Consider the following 16,816-nt stretch of genomic DNA (forward strand, 5'->3'; position numbering starts at 1 on the left):
CAGAAGAACAGACTGCCCATTCTTTTATTCCAAATCTAATGGGTTTATTCCTTATACATTGCTTGATACCAAACCTACCAAAGTATTTTACCATTATCTCATCTATTGATAAATTATAGTCAAAGAAACCAAATTGCATACAATTCTCACGAAACATATCATACAGAGTTCTAACCTTCCAGACTTTATCATTTTGATCAGTTTCTTGAAGTTTATAGAATCGTATGTTCTTTTTTATGGCAACGAAATTATTTCTAGACATAAGTTCCGCAATTACTGGACACTGAAGTATTCGCTTTTTTGACCAGTAATCACGAATACTTTTTCTAGAATTGAAGATAGTAATCATTATGATTGTAATAAATTTTTCTAGATCATCCATACATAAATCAAAATGATTTTCAGAAGTGGCTTCAATGATATGGTTTTTCATTGATTTCGAAAAGAAAACCTCAAACAACTCAAAAGCATTTTTGGATTGCAATGATGAAATAGGTGAAATATTGAAGTTGCTCTCGACATGCGGAGAAATATCATTCAAAGCATCATTTTTCCAACTGTACTTATGATTCGGTTCCAACAATTTCTGAGTACTTGTGTATGTACTTTTAACATGTTCGTAAGAACCTGATGGTAATTCATTTGATAATGTATCTTCATTTGGATCACCGTCCGAATCTCCATCTGAACTTTCATATTCATTAGGAATGAATGCTATATCAATATGTTGACCTTCATCACTATCAGAATCTTCAACTAAATTTGGTAGATCGCTAATTCTCCGTCTCGGCATTATCAGTAACGTTACCAATTTAGAACAAAATAAAAACTAAAAGTTTTCCGAAATTATTATTTCAAAGAATAGATCCAATGTATAAATGTTTTCAACCGTTAGCCCGCCACTCAAACGTGATCTCTAACACGGAAGGATTTACGAAATGAAATAAACTTATCCAATTACAGTATAAGATCTCAAAATTTATCAGTAAAAAATACTGATATGATTCCAGATACCATGTGTGAGAATGAAAACACTTATTTGTCAATAGTTTATTTCTACATAAAGATATCAAATTGAACTCTGACAAAAAAGTGTTATATAGGTTTTCATCTCAATTTTATCCCCCGAATCGATTTCCGCATTCAGATTTTGAAAATTATGAATTTTTTTGTAATTTGTTTAAATAATTTGTTATAAACAATTGCAAATGACATAAGAAAAAATATATATATTTTATTTTTCACTTATGCAAAGGATAGCACAGTTTATTTTTTGCTATTCCAGATAGATTTTGCTTGGGACTTGACATGGTCACTTTTTCTCCCCAACATGCAATTGTTTATTCCTACGTTACACTAACAAATTGAATTCTGACAAAAAAGTGTTATATAGGTTTTCGTCTTGATTTCACCTCCAGAATCGATTCCCGCATTTAGATTTTGATAATTATGAATTTTTTTGTAATTTGTTTAAATAATTTGTTATAAACAATTGAAAATAACATAAAAAAAAATACGTATATTTTATTTTTCACTTATGCAAAAGATAGCACAGTTTGTTTGTCGCTATCTCAACCAGTCTTAGCGTGGGCTTTAATGGGTTAAATAAAATGCATATATGAAATATCAAATAGTACTAAATCAGTATTTTCTTCATTTTGGAGAAATGATATTTACAGAAAAGAATAACTATCAAAAAACGTACTTTGACGAGTTTAAGAGTTTGCGGCGTTACAACATTTATGGATTTAAAGATTTACGAGTTATAGGATTTGTGGGTTTATGCTTCAAGGAAAATAAATAACTAATCTGAACTAAACTGATTAATTGCTAGAGTTACGTTGGTTAGTTTGCTTGTGGTTTAGTAGGGAAAGTTTCTAGGGATTAGGAGTAAGTAGATGAAGGTAAGGTGGGTTGGGAGTGGATGGATCAGCACGCTTATGATTATGGTGTGAGACTCAATTGTTTAAAGCAAAATAAATGACAAAACTAGTTTTTCCAAGAGTTAGATGAGTTAGCCTGATTGTGGTTGGTAGGGGTGGTTTCTAGGGGTTGGGGGTAAGTTGATAGGAGTTTGGTGGGTTAGGCATGAGTGGGTTAGCCCGTTTATAATATAGGCTGTATTATCTCAGAAAAAATAAGCGACACACTAGTTTTTCTAAGAGTTAGATGAGTTAACCTGATTGTGGTTGGTAGGGGTGGTTTCTAAGGGTTGGGGGTAAGTTGATAGAAGTTAGGTGGGTTAGGGGTGAGTAGGTTAGCCCGGTTATGGCATAGGATGTAATTATTTCAAGAAAAATCTGCGATTGAACTTACTGTTTCCAGGGTCAGACGGGTTAGGCTGTTGTTAAATTGGTAGGGGTAGTTTGTAGGGGTGGGGGATAAATAAATTGTGAAATGTAGCAGTGACGTATGTTAGCGGGTGTCCTTCTGAGTATTTTGAACTTTGATTTACTTAAATCGGTTGAGAATTGAGTCGAGGCTGGACTTTTGTCCAATTCTCTACACTGTGCGCCGTGGCCAGGTCGTTCAGGATCCGTATGGAGTCTACTTCCGATCTCCGCATTTAGCTCTGGATTTCCGGGAGGAGTTTGGCATGCAGCAGGTCCAGTTGGTTCTCGTGCGTCATTTTGGGGTTCAGCCGATTCATTAGGCCCATCATATTAGCGATGTAGACGTTCGCGGGTTCGTCTGGGCCCTGATATCGGCTTTGAACCTCTTTCGTTAAACGCTGCTGTTGTTGCCTGCTGGTCCCAAACCATGCTCTTGCGTCTGCCTCGAATTCCGCGTAGGAGAACCATTCATTTCTCATTGCCTCGTACCAGACGAGGGCGGGACCGACGAGTAGCTCGGATACTGCCAGGAGGATCTCATCCTCCGTAAGTCCTGCGCTGCTCCTCGAGCTATCCAGCCTTGACAAGAAGGTGTCAATGCTCGCATTGCCCTCTCCGGAGAATCTGAGCTTCCATCCTCGGACAATGCGGCCGACGTCTCTTGTTATCGACCACGGGTTTGACATCTGGTGGGATGACCACATGCTCGGCGGGTGGTTGTCCACTTCAGCATTAACTCCACCGAGTTGACAATCCATATCAAAGAAAATTATCAAATTGGATTAATTTCGTTTGAAAGTTGCCGGTGTTAGTTTTCCCCGGGTCAACGGGTACAATATTATTGATTTGCGGTAACTTCCAAAATTTATTGGTGTTTACACCTCTAAGAGCCTTTCGGTCGCACTCGCACGCGTTTACAGTTGTTATTTACACTTTTACGCCGCGGTGGGCCTTCGCAAGCTAACTAACAGGCTGTGTTTACTATTGTGGCCTTCGATATCAAGTGTGCACAACAACACGTGTTTTCAATGCTAAAATACGTAGACGAAGAACAAAACGATGTACAGCATTTACGACTTTGCTTGAATTACCTTGGAATCCACAAATTTACAAACTACAAGTCTACCTACAGCTATAAGCATTGTCGCGAAAAACACCACTCTTTATTGCCTATTTTCAGCGAAAAATCGAATAAGTTGCCGAATAACGCGAACGTACCAAGCGACAAAGCACCTCCGCGTCGCAAGACCAATTGAACCATGCTCGGTCTTTATCCAGTCTGACACTTTCGATGAAAGAGTATGCAAAACAACTGTTCCTAAAGAGAACATTATTCTTCTTGTGACAACTCAGGTTAAGGTGATAAGTCCAAAGGGGCGGCAAACGCGCGAAACTATCTCTTGATCAGGGTTGAGTTCGGAAGCTAGATTCATAGTGCAAGCTCTGCATGTCGAGTCTACAGCCGTGGAGCCAAGATTCTTCACAGTTTACTCAAACCTGATTAGACTCATTCGCATAACTGCATGGAGCTTGCGACCGTTACTGCAACGCGTCAAAAGTAAAGTCGGCTAGGACTCTTATCCGAGAACATAGCTTACCATAGCAGAACTCAACAAAGCTCGCGATACTTTAATAAAATTACCGCAAACTCACGCGTATCTGGAAAAGCTTCATTTGGTAAAAAAAGCTCGAGATTTACCTAAACAACATCCGCTGCACAAACTTAAGCCGTTTCATGATCAAAACGTTATTTTGCGTGTTGGTGGGCGATTGAGTAACGCGAATTTGCCTTTGTACTTAAAATTTCCGCCCATATTACCCAAAGGTTTAGCACTTAGTAAATTATTTCTTCGATATGCGCATATCCAAGCTTTACACGGTGGACCTACTTTAACTACAAGTTATCTCTTGCGACAAGTTTGGATTGTAATCATGCGAATTTTAGTTAAAATCTGCGATATATAGCTATGTCAAATGTCAACGACATAAACCTCGCTTCGCTCATCAATTAATGGATGATCTACATGCTGCATGCTCGATTCCAAAAGGTGCCTTTACCACCGCTAGATTAGACTACGCTAGATCATCTCACATTTGCGCATCTAAGAGAAAAGGCCAAACTACTCACAAGGACTATATAACACTATTCGTATGTTTCATTAGCAAGGCAATACACTTAGAATTAGTCAGCGACTTAACAGCCTGCTTCATCTTAGCAATTCGTCGATTCATAAATATACGGGGCCATTGCACACATCTTTGCAGCGATAATTCAATTGACATTCCGTAGAGCAGACGCCGATCTGCGAACTATGTTTCATAACGCCTCAGTATTTTATCAGGAAGTAGTGCCTCGGTTAGCTGAGAAAGGAATATTTTGATATTTCATTCCACCAGCTACCGTACATTACGGCGGTCTTTAGGGAGCCGGTATAACGTCCGTAAAAAATCTACTTAAGAAAACTATTGGCGAAAACAAGCTGACGTTTAAAGAATTTTTCACGGTGCTCTTGGATATACGAGGGGGGGGGGTCAATAAGTCTTTACAAAATCCAAAAGATGGTGCTCGTCACGATTAAATTATGATGTTTTTGGTAAGCAATACTACTAACTAGATATCGTACAAAGTTTCAGCTCGATTCATTAATTCGTTTTTTTGTGAGCGTTGGTTGAACAAAAAGTTATTGGTTTATTTGAAAAATGGAAAAAATAGAGTTTCGAGCGGTTATAAAACATTTTCATCACACCAAAAGAATTCACAGTTAAGTTGAATGCCATTCATGACAAGTCTCCCCCTGTATTTAAGACTGTTTATAACTGGGTAAATGAATTTAAACGAGGCCGTACAACAACAAAAGATGAACCTTGTTCAGTACGCCACGTTGAAGTGAGTACGCTCGAAATGGTCAACAAAATCCACAATATGATGTTGAGTGATAGAAGATTAAAATTGCGAGAATTGGTTAAGGCCATAGTGGTATTAAAGCGTATAATGATTTCAATTTTGCATGAAAAATTGGAGATGAAAAAAATATTAGCAAGAAGGGTACCGCGTTTGCTCACTGTTGAAAACAAATGGACCCGTTTGGTCACCTCTGAGGCTCTTTTGGCACGCATACGTCGTAATCCAGAAGACTTTTGGCATCGACTCGTAACTATAGACGAAACATGGGTATACGACTACACTCCTGAAACCAAAGAACAGTCCAAACAATGGATTACTGTAGGAGAACCAGCCCCAAATAAGGCAAAGACAGTAAAGTCAGCTGGCAAGATTATGGCCACGGTTTTCTGGGATGCGTATGGAATCATCTACATCGACTACTTGGAAAAGGGTCAGACGATCACTGAACAATATTATGCGTCATTATTAGATTAGCTGAAAGAAAAAATCAGAGAAGAACTTCCTTACTTGAACAAAGAAAAATGCCTCTTTCTTCAAGACAATGCTCGAATTCACACGTGTGCAGTTTCGATGGTAAAAATTAACGATTTAATGTTCGAATTAATTGACAATCCACCATATTCGCCTGATTTGGCTCCCAGTGACTTTTTCTTATGTCCTAACCTCAAAAAATGGCTTGCCGGACAACGATTCACGTCGAATGAAGAAATCATCGCCGATACAAATGCCTATTTTGAGGGTTTTCAGAAATCATATTTTTCTGATGCCTTCAAAAAACTGGAAGGCAGCCCGATCAGCGGCACCCGGCCCATCACGAACACTAGGAGTTGCGTAGTGCGGGCCGTGCCCGTGTCCAAGACGTTGGCACTACGCTCCTCCAGGAGACGTCTTCCTTTTCGCACGAGTCGTGCATGCGGCATCGCTCGGTCAGCGTTTTTTAGTGAATGGCCATTCATATAAGGTATCGGTTAGTGGTTTAAAAGCTATGCGAGCAATCTGTAAGTAATACCGCAGATAGTTGATTTTCTTTGTAGTTATAAGTTCATCTCTGTATCTTTCTGTTATTAAATAACTTTTATTTACAACCTCACACCCCCACCTGTTTCAAATTAACTTACCCTTGCCTCTCTCTCTTTATTGCAACTAATTAATCGTATAGATTAAACATCCAGCTTCAAGAAGGAAAAAGATGGCGTAACGATATAGATAATTTCACAGTCAGCCAACTTGTGGTCCTAAAAAACGATAGGTATCCTACATCTAAATGGCCACTTGGACGAGTCATCGAGACTTATATTGGCAAAGAATTCAAAAACGGATTATAAAAAAATTAATAAAACGACATATCTTGAGAAAATTAACACAAATAAACCTAAAGCTTTCCGGTATATATCCTACACCCCCAGTGATTAACTCCATATGCATACCCCCTAATCAATTTCTTGATTAACCCCCTGATTAGCCCCACTCGTATACTTCCTGATCAACCTTACCCCCTGATCAACCCCACTCGCATACCCCTGAACACTCCTTCATTAACAGACTAACAGTGTAATTGTCTAACCCACTTTTAAACATCATAGCATATGGAAAATCAGCAGTACTGGTGATCGGCAACTATTCATATAGTATTAATAGGGTATAGGGGTAGTTTACCCTCGAAATACATAAAAATGAAAAAACGCCGAAACACGTCAATTTTATTTTATCATTTCCTAGATGAAAATTTATTTTTTAATTTTTTTATAATAATTTTTTGATTCTGTATTCAAAAAATCCACTCAAAAATATAATTTTTTCTCTATACATCGTAGGAGTTGCTACTCCCCGAGTCTATAACTATACGGTTTTGTTCTTTATTAAGTAAGAAATTTTTTCCATTTTGTTTATCAAAAAAGATTCATTAGAACCAAAGATACTGCTATTTAACTGTTTTTATGGGTGACATTCGAGGGTGATTGTCACCCCCTAGACAGCTTTTTCCACCGATAAAAAAAAATACGTGTCTCTTATTATTTTATCAAGTATAACATAATAATTTAATAACATAATAACATAATTTTAACAACATTAACATAATAACATAATTTTATCAAGTATAACATATCTCAATTGCAACAAAATTGAAGGCAGACGGTTGGAAATATTCCCTTTTAAGACGATCACTAAAATGATATTATCACACTCACTTAAATAATCAATTACCGTCAGTTTTGATCTGAGTTAATTTGTTAGCTATCGTGATAATTTTATAAATGTGTTGGACGTCAGGCACTACTACTCATTGATTATAAATAATTAATATTTCAGAGGAGTGCCACCCTAAATAACCATTGACTCGAGAGACAATTAGCAAAAACTATGAATAAATTTTGATGCAATCAATATTTCGGAATTTCGATAAACCGAATGAACTAGACTTATGAAATATTAGTCGCGAATTCATAAGTGTATAAATGTGTTTAACCGCAATATTTATCTGCGGCTTAGCTCAATTTGCGGCTTGGCCATGGCTTACCTTGATGATAGCAAATAGTCGGAGTAGATTCGGCTTTGTATTTACCTGTTTCTCTTGTTCTCTGTAGAATTTTGAACTAACGCTCAATGTCGGATGGACAGAGGACAAAGTAGGGTATTGATGATGCAATTGAATTTAGGAATAATTGAGTCGATATATTAAATAAAAGAATGTGTAATTGTATCGAGTAAAAAGGTACAACAAAAATTGGTGTGAAGTGTTAATGTTTGTGTAAATGTGTAGGTTCTGAATTTGAAACTATTAACAAACAAAAGATCGAAATGATATATCTTAAATTTCTAACTAAGCAATCGTACAATTAATTTTCGAACGCAGACGCACTATTACGTACTCTTCCTTGCACTATTTGCCGAACTCTTAACTTCTCTGATGGGCGGCGTATTTATGCAAACGGCGGTGCAGTGAAATGGTATTTATGAAAACGGTTATGGTTAACGATAAGTCATGCAAAACTCATTTTTATATTGGGAATTTTCATAGTCGCAATACTATTTTGATTTCGACGATTTTTGTATTTAACGCTGTCTCTCTCTATCGCATTAATCAAAGTGTTCACTATTATTCTCCAAACATAACTCTAATTACTGCCGAAAGTTTTTCTGCATAATGCTGTTATTCGAATTTCATTAAAAACATTATTTTTTATATATTTCCACAAAAAGAAATCAATGGGATTTAAGTTTGGTGACCTAAGAGGCCACGCGATCGGTTTATCACACCCTATCCATCGATTTGAAAATTGCTGACTTAAGAAGACTTGTCCAATACGAGCATAATTCCGGTAATAAATTAAGTTTATAAGGATGGTATGGTATAGATCTTAATAATCTATGAATTGAAGTTCTATCGTAGTTAGCTATTTTGCATACATACAAAAGTATTTTATAAAATGAATTGGTTATTAGTAATTTAGTGTCAATAATAAATCACAGGGCAATAATTTTATTATCTAAAAACCACACCTCACTTACTCGAAGTTTTTTAGTGCTCTAAATCCGTATCCGTCATTAGAATGATTTCTGTACCCAAGGTTTTTGAGATATCCTAACTTAAATTTACAAAAAACGCGATTTTATTGCTATATTTGAACTGATAATAAAGTAAACTAAGCGATAATAATTTTTTTTCAACAAACCAATAATGCCTTGTACTACTAATACTTTAATGTCCTAAAATACTTTTTTCTGATTGGAAAAACGTTGCCTCGATTTCTCAACCGAAAACTGAAAAATCAACGATTTTCGGTAGAACAATAGGTATTAAGCTTCATTTTAACATCCAGTTATTTAACATAGAAAAATCATAACTGCAAGCGCTAAACCTCAGACAAGTTAACGCAAGAGTACAAAACCTGTAATTGTTGAACCCCAGACAGGTTCAGTTTCTCTTTCCTCTTAAAGCAATCTAGCATAACTAGATATTAGCTCTATAGATCCTCTGACTGTTACATACTATATCCCACACTATATAATTTATCATTGCATTATCCGCCAACTTCCCCAAGTATAGCGATGTTCGTACTGTAACGTTTACCATAGGTTCTGTCATACTACGCTAGCTATATATGGGCACGCAGTCATGTTAATATGAAACTCTCAATATATACATAACTGATCATGAAACTGATCAATTGATAATGCGACTATCAATACATTATAAATTATAGTAGGACATAATAAATTGTAATAGTATATTTATCAGTCCTACAATCAATTTATTATTGTATCATGCAACAACAGCTTTCACCGTAATGTAAAGTCTTAGGTTAGTATTTATCATAGCGTAATATTCTGATCCAGAATGAACATAATTACACTATTTATATCACCTCGTGTAATGAAGCGCATAATCTTCCATATTTATTTATTGCATACATGCTATTTTGTAATGGAATTTGTGCAGAATCTTCGTTCTATAAAATATAATACTTTACATATTTCTGAAAATATAAAGAAATACATTTTTTTAGGTGTTGTTAAAACATGGATTGCTCATGACAAGTATCAGGGTCACTCACTGAGAACTTTGTTGACAAGATTTATTGACATAACTACACCACCATCGCCCAATCTATTGAAATATTTCGCTTCAATTGCCTCTGATTCTCAAGAAAGAGAAAGGTTAAATATTTTAGCATCTGTAAGTAACAAGTTTTTCCAATAAAGTAAGCTATTTTACATGTTTCTTTCCATTGTTTTCTTAAAGAGCAACTGTTGTAACAGTTTTAATTTACTATAATATAACTTATCTTAACAACCATAATCTTGTAAGAAAGCAAGAGGAAGAGTTAATAAGGGAGAGTAATAGCGAGAGAGAGAGATAGTATATAAGCCGGAGTAAACGTAGAACTTTAGTCGACTGTTATTTATGCTGTAAATTATACATCAAAACATTTTTTTTAATTCATATTAAACTTTCTTAGAAATATACGTGCATAATGGATTTTCTGATATTGATATATTAATAACAATTATAATAAAAAATTTCACCAATAAGAAAGTGCCCCCAATCCAACAATATCAATTTCAATAATGCTTTTATTTATTGTAGTACTCGACAAAATAAAAGAAACGTCTATTGATTTTTATGTCCACATTCATTTTTAGGATTAGAAAACCATCCCTCAATTATATCCCCATAATGGTTTTCTCATTTTATCTTAGCATTTAATGAATAATTTTTTAATAAAATCAAGTGAAAAATATATTAACGTATGAAGTGTACATTAAGCATACTTATGGCCTAGAAAGATACATTCTTAATTTATATATTAAAAAAATTAGATTTTTATTCATTATTTTCAAGAAAAACCAAGATATGAAATACAAAAAGTTAAGAAAAGCATTTTTATTTACTATATCGTATATCTAAGTTAACGTTTTTTTGAATGTTTAAATAGTCATCCCCGTGCTCTGCTAACCACCTCTTTAGATATATCGCAGGTAAGTAATAAAAAATTAATTTTTTCTTTACAATACTTATATAGGAGGGTCGTTTGAAAAGTCCGTGCAAAAATAAAAACTGCTTGATTTTTTTTAATAAATCTTTTTTATTTTTCAACATAGTCTCCTTTTAGGCTTATACAATTCATCCAACGCTGGTCTAGTTTGTTAATCCCTTCCAAATTGTAGGATTTGTCCAAGTCCGTAAAATAGGCATTCGTTCCTGCAATCACCTCCTCGTTTGAATAAAATCTTTTCCCCGACATTTTTTCATATTAGGGAACAAATACTGGTCCAATGGAGCCAAGTCTGGAGAATAGAGGAGATGTGAAATGAGTTGGAACCCTATCTCCATCAGTTTTGCGGCCACAACAGCTGAGGCGTGAGCTGGCGCATTCTCGTGGTGGAAGAGGACTTTTTTGTGGGCCAATCGTAGACGTTTCTCTAGCAACTCGGTTTTCAAACGATCCAATAACGATGAATAATATTCGCCTGTAATAGTTTTACCCTTTTCCAGATAGTCGATGAAGATTATTCCTTGCGAATCCCAAAAGACAGTCGCCATAACCTTCCCGGCCGAAGGAATTGTCTTCGCCTTTTTCGGAGCAGATTTCCCCTTGGTAACCCATTGTTTAGACTATTCTTTGGTCTCAGGAGTGTAGTGATATATCCATGTTTCTATCTACAGTGATGAAACGACGCTTAAAGTCTTGCGGATTTTGCTGGAACAGCTGCAAACCATTCTTGCAACACTTCACACGATCGCGTTTTTGGTCAATCGTGAGCAATCGCGGCACCCATCTAGCGGATAGCTTTTTCATGTCCAAATGTTGGTGCAAAATATTATGTACCCATTCGCTCGAGATGCCTACAGTACTAGCAATCTCACGCACCTTCACTCTTCTGTCAGCCATCACCATATCATGGATTTTATCTGAAGTGGTAACCTCAACAGGGCGTCCAGAACGTTCAGCGTCTTTTGTGCTCATATGGCCACTCCGAAAATTTTGAAACCACTTATAAATCATTCTAATCGAAGGTGCACAATCACCATAATGTTTATCAAGCTTCTGTTTAATCTCCTGAGGCGTTTTGCCTTTGAAAAAGTAATGTTTAATCAATTCACGAAATTTTTTTTCGTCCATTTTTTTACAACCACTCGATTTTTTTGATTGAAACGAATGTAAAACGCAAAGTAATTGGCCGATCTGGCTGAAACTTGGTGTGTACTCTTCCAAGATATGCCACTAACTAAAAATAACCTTGATACGCACTAGTAGCGCCATCTCTCTGGCTGCACAGCAGGATTTCATTATTATTATTGTTTTACATAAAAGTTGTCCTTAAAACGAAGAATTTTACTCCAACTATGAAGGAGCGAATCATCATAATGATGATTGAAGCAATTAAAATTGAAGAATAGCAAGTATATACCTTTAAAGTAGAGTATATAAACTATCATTTTTTACCCTATAATATATGAATTTACTATTCAGAGTAGCTATGTGAGTCTGAAATATCTAAATGTCTTTTGCCATAGACTCAAACGAAAATATCAGGGTTCCACCACTTTAATCGAAAAAATTTTAAACCTTTTTTACATACAATCTACACAACCCATTTAAGTGTAATACTTTTCTAAAAAAATAATAATGCATTTTGAAAAAATTACAAAATAATCTACTTTGTATTATTTTGAGATTTTTATTTTACAAATAGATTTTTATTTTAAGTCCTACGCATTCAATTTAAAGTCAGGTTCACGTAAGTAGATTTAACAATATTGAAGAGTATCTGTATGAATGTCCAAGCACAAAACTCAGCTCAAAACTTTACAGCAAGAGTTCCAACTTTCTTGAAATTTACTAATAGCTATATGAGCCGTTTATTTTGAAAGTGACCTAACTCCGTTTTTCAATTTTCTGCCGCTTACAATGGTTACATGTACAACTTCATGTTATTTATCAGTGACGCGCTTCAGATTGCTTATATTCAGAGGAAATACGATACATTTTTTACACATAAGTTTTCCGAATTAATTGAACGTATATTTTTAAATTCATTCTAACGCGAAACTTTCAATATCTCGATTTAAAGATGAATGAAGTTAGGCCACTTTCAAAATAAGCGGCTCATATTTTAATTTAAAGTTTTCAAAAACATAATTAGCTGTTGAATCACTTAATCTAAATCTGACGAAAACACATGACTTTGACATCAAGTTGACTTCAAAAATGACAAAAACAATTTCCATCACCAGAAATTTTCCAAAAACTTACAGATAAAGAAATACTTCTGTAAAGAACAATTAACCTGTTTATCACTTGAAAAGAATGTTGAAACACAAACATAATTAAAAAAACTAATCTGTCACCAGTCACAACAGCAGCATTAAACATATGATTGTTTATCTTATCTGACTTCTGATTGCGCTTCATATTACTATGCAGTACTCGTAGTGTATAGTCTGCTGTTTTGTTGTCTAAAACTAAACACATAGCTGTACATGGCTGTGAATAAAATTCATGAATTAAAATTATTTAATCTTTGCAGAAACACCCATTTTATTATGTGTACAGAAGTGTGTATAGAAGTTTTGTGAAAAAGATTTTTTTTTTAATTATTTGAGGAAGTTGTACATTAAACAAATGATGTTTGTTTCATAGTTTATTTCATAGTAATCATAACAGTAGGAGTAGATAAGCAATGTATATTCTGGGACACAAAGGAGCCGACAAAGGATGCCGCCAATATACGAGGTGTGTTCAAAAAGTAACGAGAATTTTTTAATTTCGCGGGTTTGGAGAGTCCGCTTGTATAAAATTTTTTTTTATTATGTTGGTACACATGCCCCTGAAGTACGATAAAATTTTCAGCAATATTCATTGCTTACTTTTTAAGTGGCAGTCGCATATAGTGAGTCTGCTATGAGTAAAGCAAGGATTTATGAGTGATATAAGCGTTTCCAAGATGGCCACGAAAACGTTGAAGATGACGAACGACCCGGACGCCCAAGCACATCAACAACCGATGAAAACGTGAAAAAAGTGAACGAAATGGTTATGAACGATCGCCGAATCACAATCAGAGAAGTCGCTGATGATGTTGGCATATCAGTTGGCTCATACCATCAAATTTTTTCGAATGTTTTGGGTATGAAACGTGTGGCAGCAAAATTCGTTCCAAAATTGTTGAATTTCGAACAAAAACAGCGGCGAATGGAAGTTGCTCAGGAGTCGCTAAATGAAGTCAATAACGATGCAGAACTACTAAAACGTGTTATAACAGGTGACGAAACATGGGTTTACGGATATGATGTCGAAACTAAGGCTCAATCGTCCCAGTGGAGGCATTCTGGATCGCCAAGACCGAAAAAGGCTCGACAAGTGCGGTCGAATGTGAAGGTTATGCTCACTGTGTTCTTCGATTTTAATGGCATAGCGCATTATGAATTCTTGCCACAAGGTCAAACAATCAATAAGCAGTACTACCTACAAGTTCAACGTCGTTTGCGTGAAGCAATCCGAAAAAAACGCCCGGATTTGTTGCAAAACAATTCATGGCTTTTGCACCACGATAATGCGCCTGCTCACACTTCATTGCTTGTTCGTGAATTTTTGGCCAAAAACGAAACTGTAACGATGCCTCAGCCTCCATATTCGCCAGATATGGCTCCATGTGACTTTTTTCTATTTCCAAAAATAAAGAGAACATTAAAAGGCCGTCGTTTTACAAGCATAGATGACATTAAAAGCGAATCGCTGAAAGAGCTAAAAGCTATTACAAAGATCGAGTTTCAAAAGTGTTTCGAGGATTGGAAAAAGCGTTGGCATAAGTGTATTGTATCCGAAGGGGACTACTTTGAAGGCGACAACATTAATGTAGATGAATAAATAAATATTTTTTTCATAAAATTCTCGTTATTTTTTGAACACACCTCGTATAAGGGATACGTGTATGTTCTGGGACACAAAGGAGCCGCCTGATAAAGGTGTCACGGTAGTGACACCTTTTCATTTATGGTCAGACTCCATGCTGAGTGTTTAAAAAGCATTTGATGTACCTTTCATACCTTCCGCTTGCCAGTAGGCTCCATGCTGAGTGTTGAAAGGGCATCTGATGTACATTTGACACCTCCCGCGTGCCGCCAATGTATAAGGGATATGTGTATGTTCTGGAACACAAAGAGGCCGCCCGATAAAGGTGTCGCGGTAGTGATACCTTTTAATTTAAGGTGACACCCCATGCTGAGTGTTTAAAGGGCACTTGATGTTCGTTTGACACCTCCCGCGTGCCACCAATGTATAAGGGATATGTGTATGTTCTGAGACACAAATAGGCCCCCCGATGAAGGTGTCGCGGTAGTGATACCTTTTAATTTAAGGTAAAACCCCATGCTGAGTGTTGAAAGGGCATTTGATGTTCGTTTGACACCCCCCGCGTGCCAGTGGGCCCCTTCCACAGAGCCCACCCCCATACCCTCACCCACCCATCTACCTACAGAGGTTATCCTACTAAGGGAGGATGCTGTCGAAGTCGGTAGGGTGTTTGATAAACTATATGATGGTTTCTCACTCTCTCTATCCCTTTCTCTCGGTCTCCTTAGATAGTAGAGCGCTTATGCTGCTGAGTGTGGCCCCTCCCAGAGGAGGTAGCGTCTCTAGCTTGCTAGGCGCAGCCATCACCCAACCACCCACCTCCCACCTTTCATCTCATTACTCCCTCTTCAACATACAGCGCTGAAACCGCTGCTTTCAGCCCCACCATAGTGCTTAAAAGCCGTGCTCGATTGGAAAAGAGCGCAGTCTTTCGAGACAGCCCGCTTCACTAGCTTTCTTAACAGTGACAAGCAGTAGTAGTAGTAGTAGTAGTAGTAGTAGTAGTAGTAGTAGTAGTAGTAGTAGTAGTAGTAGTAGTAGTAGTAGTAGTAGTAGTAGTAGTAGTAGTAGTAGTAGTAGTAGTAGTAGTAGTAGTAGTAGTAGTAGTAGTAGTAGTAGTAGTAGTAGTAGTAGTAGTAGTAGTAGTAGTAGTAGTAGTAGTAGTAGTAGTAGTAGTAGTAGTAGTAGTAGTAGTAGTAGTAGTAGTAGTAGTAGTAGTAGTAGTAGTAGTAGTAGTAGTAGTAGTAGTAGTAGTAGTAGTACTGGTAGTAGTAGTAGTAATAGTATTAATAGTTATCCTACGCACATTTTCACTACAATGGCTTCTATTTCTTATTTTCAAAATACAGTAAGCGATTTATGGAAAGCCCATTACAACTTAGACGCTAATAAGGATGATTTTATTAGATGGAAAAATATAATAATTACCGTTTTGAATTCTCTTGAAGAATATATGTTACAGCCTGATTAAGTAGAGCAATGCGACAGAGATGTCAAACTTGCGCTACTCATTTGAATTCAATCGAAATTAATTTAAATAATTCCATAAAAGTTTGAGGAAATGTTAATTCATTACGAGTCATTCCAAACCAAATTGAGGGGAACGGAGTTATTTGGCGTGAAATAAATTCAGCATTTGAAGAACGTATCATTACTGCATTCATAGCCAATCAAGAACATATAGATATAAAGTCATTCTTAAAAGCAGCAAATCAACTATTACAATTACAAATACCAAAATATCTTTGAATTCATATTGCTCTAAAAATAAATATAGAAATATCAGCTTAACTTATCGTAATAAAAGATAATGTAGAGGATATTCAAGTAAAGTATTTCAACACCGAAGATGTTTCTATTTATAGAACGACAGATCTCAAATTATGATTTACAGAAAATATTGAAGATGTTATACTTAAAAATTTAGAAGAATTTCAAGAAAAAGATTCGGGTTGGACATTAAAAACTATCATCGGTATTACTGTTAATATAAATAAATTTAATCCTTTCAAACCTGGCTCATATATACAACCACCAAAATAAATAGCAGATAAAAAAGCAATTATCAATGTTCAAAATATAGATAATGAATGTTTTAAATGGGCTGTGCATGCCTGTCTTCATCCAGCTAGATTTCATACCGAAAGAGTTCCAAATTATATGCCCTTTGCGAATGAATTGGAATTCGATTATATAAACTTTCCTTTTAAGGTAAAGAA

At 35.9% G+C, this 16,816-nt stretch overlaps 1 protein-coding gene across 1 annotated transcript in view; it reads left to right on the plus strand.

The window, feature by feature from the left end:
* Window positions 1–16,816, plus strand: part of LOC131669215 (nitric oxide synthase, salivary gland-like) — an 840,995-nt gene that overhangs the window by 74,465 nt on the left and 749,714 nt on the right. Inside the window, exon 3 of the mRNA XM_058943950.1 lies at window positions 9,747–9,916. Coding sequence (XP_058799933.1) covers window positions 9,747–9,916 — 170 coding nt within the window. The remainder of the gene's footprint in view (window positions 1–9,746; window positions 9,917–16,816) is intronic.

The sequence above is a fragment of the Phymastichus coffea genome, unplaced genomic scaffold (genome assembly GCF_024137745.1).
Source record: "Phymastichus coffea isolate CEN01 unplaced genomic scaffold, Cenicafe_Pcof_1.1 PCOF00089, whole genome shotgun sequence".
Lineage (NCBI taxonomy): Eukaryota > Metazoa > Arthropoda > Insecta > Hymenoptera > Eulophidae > Phymastichus > Phymastichus coffea.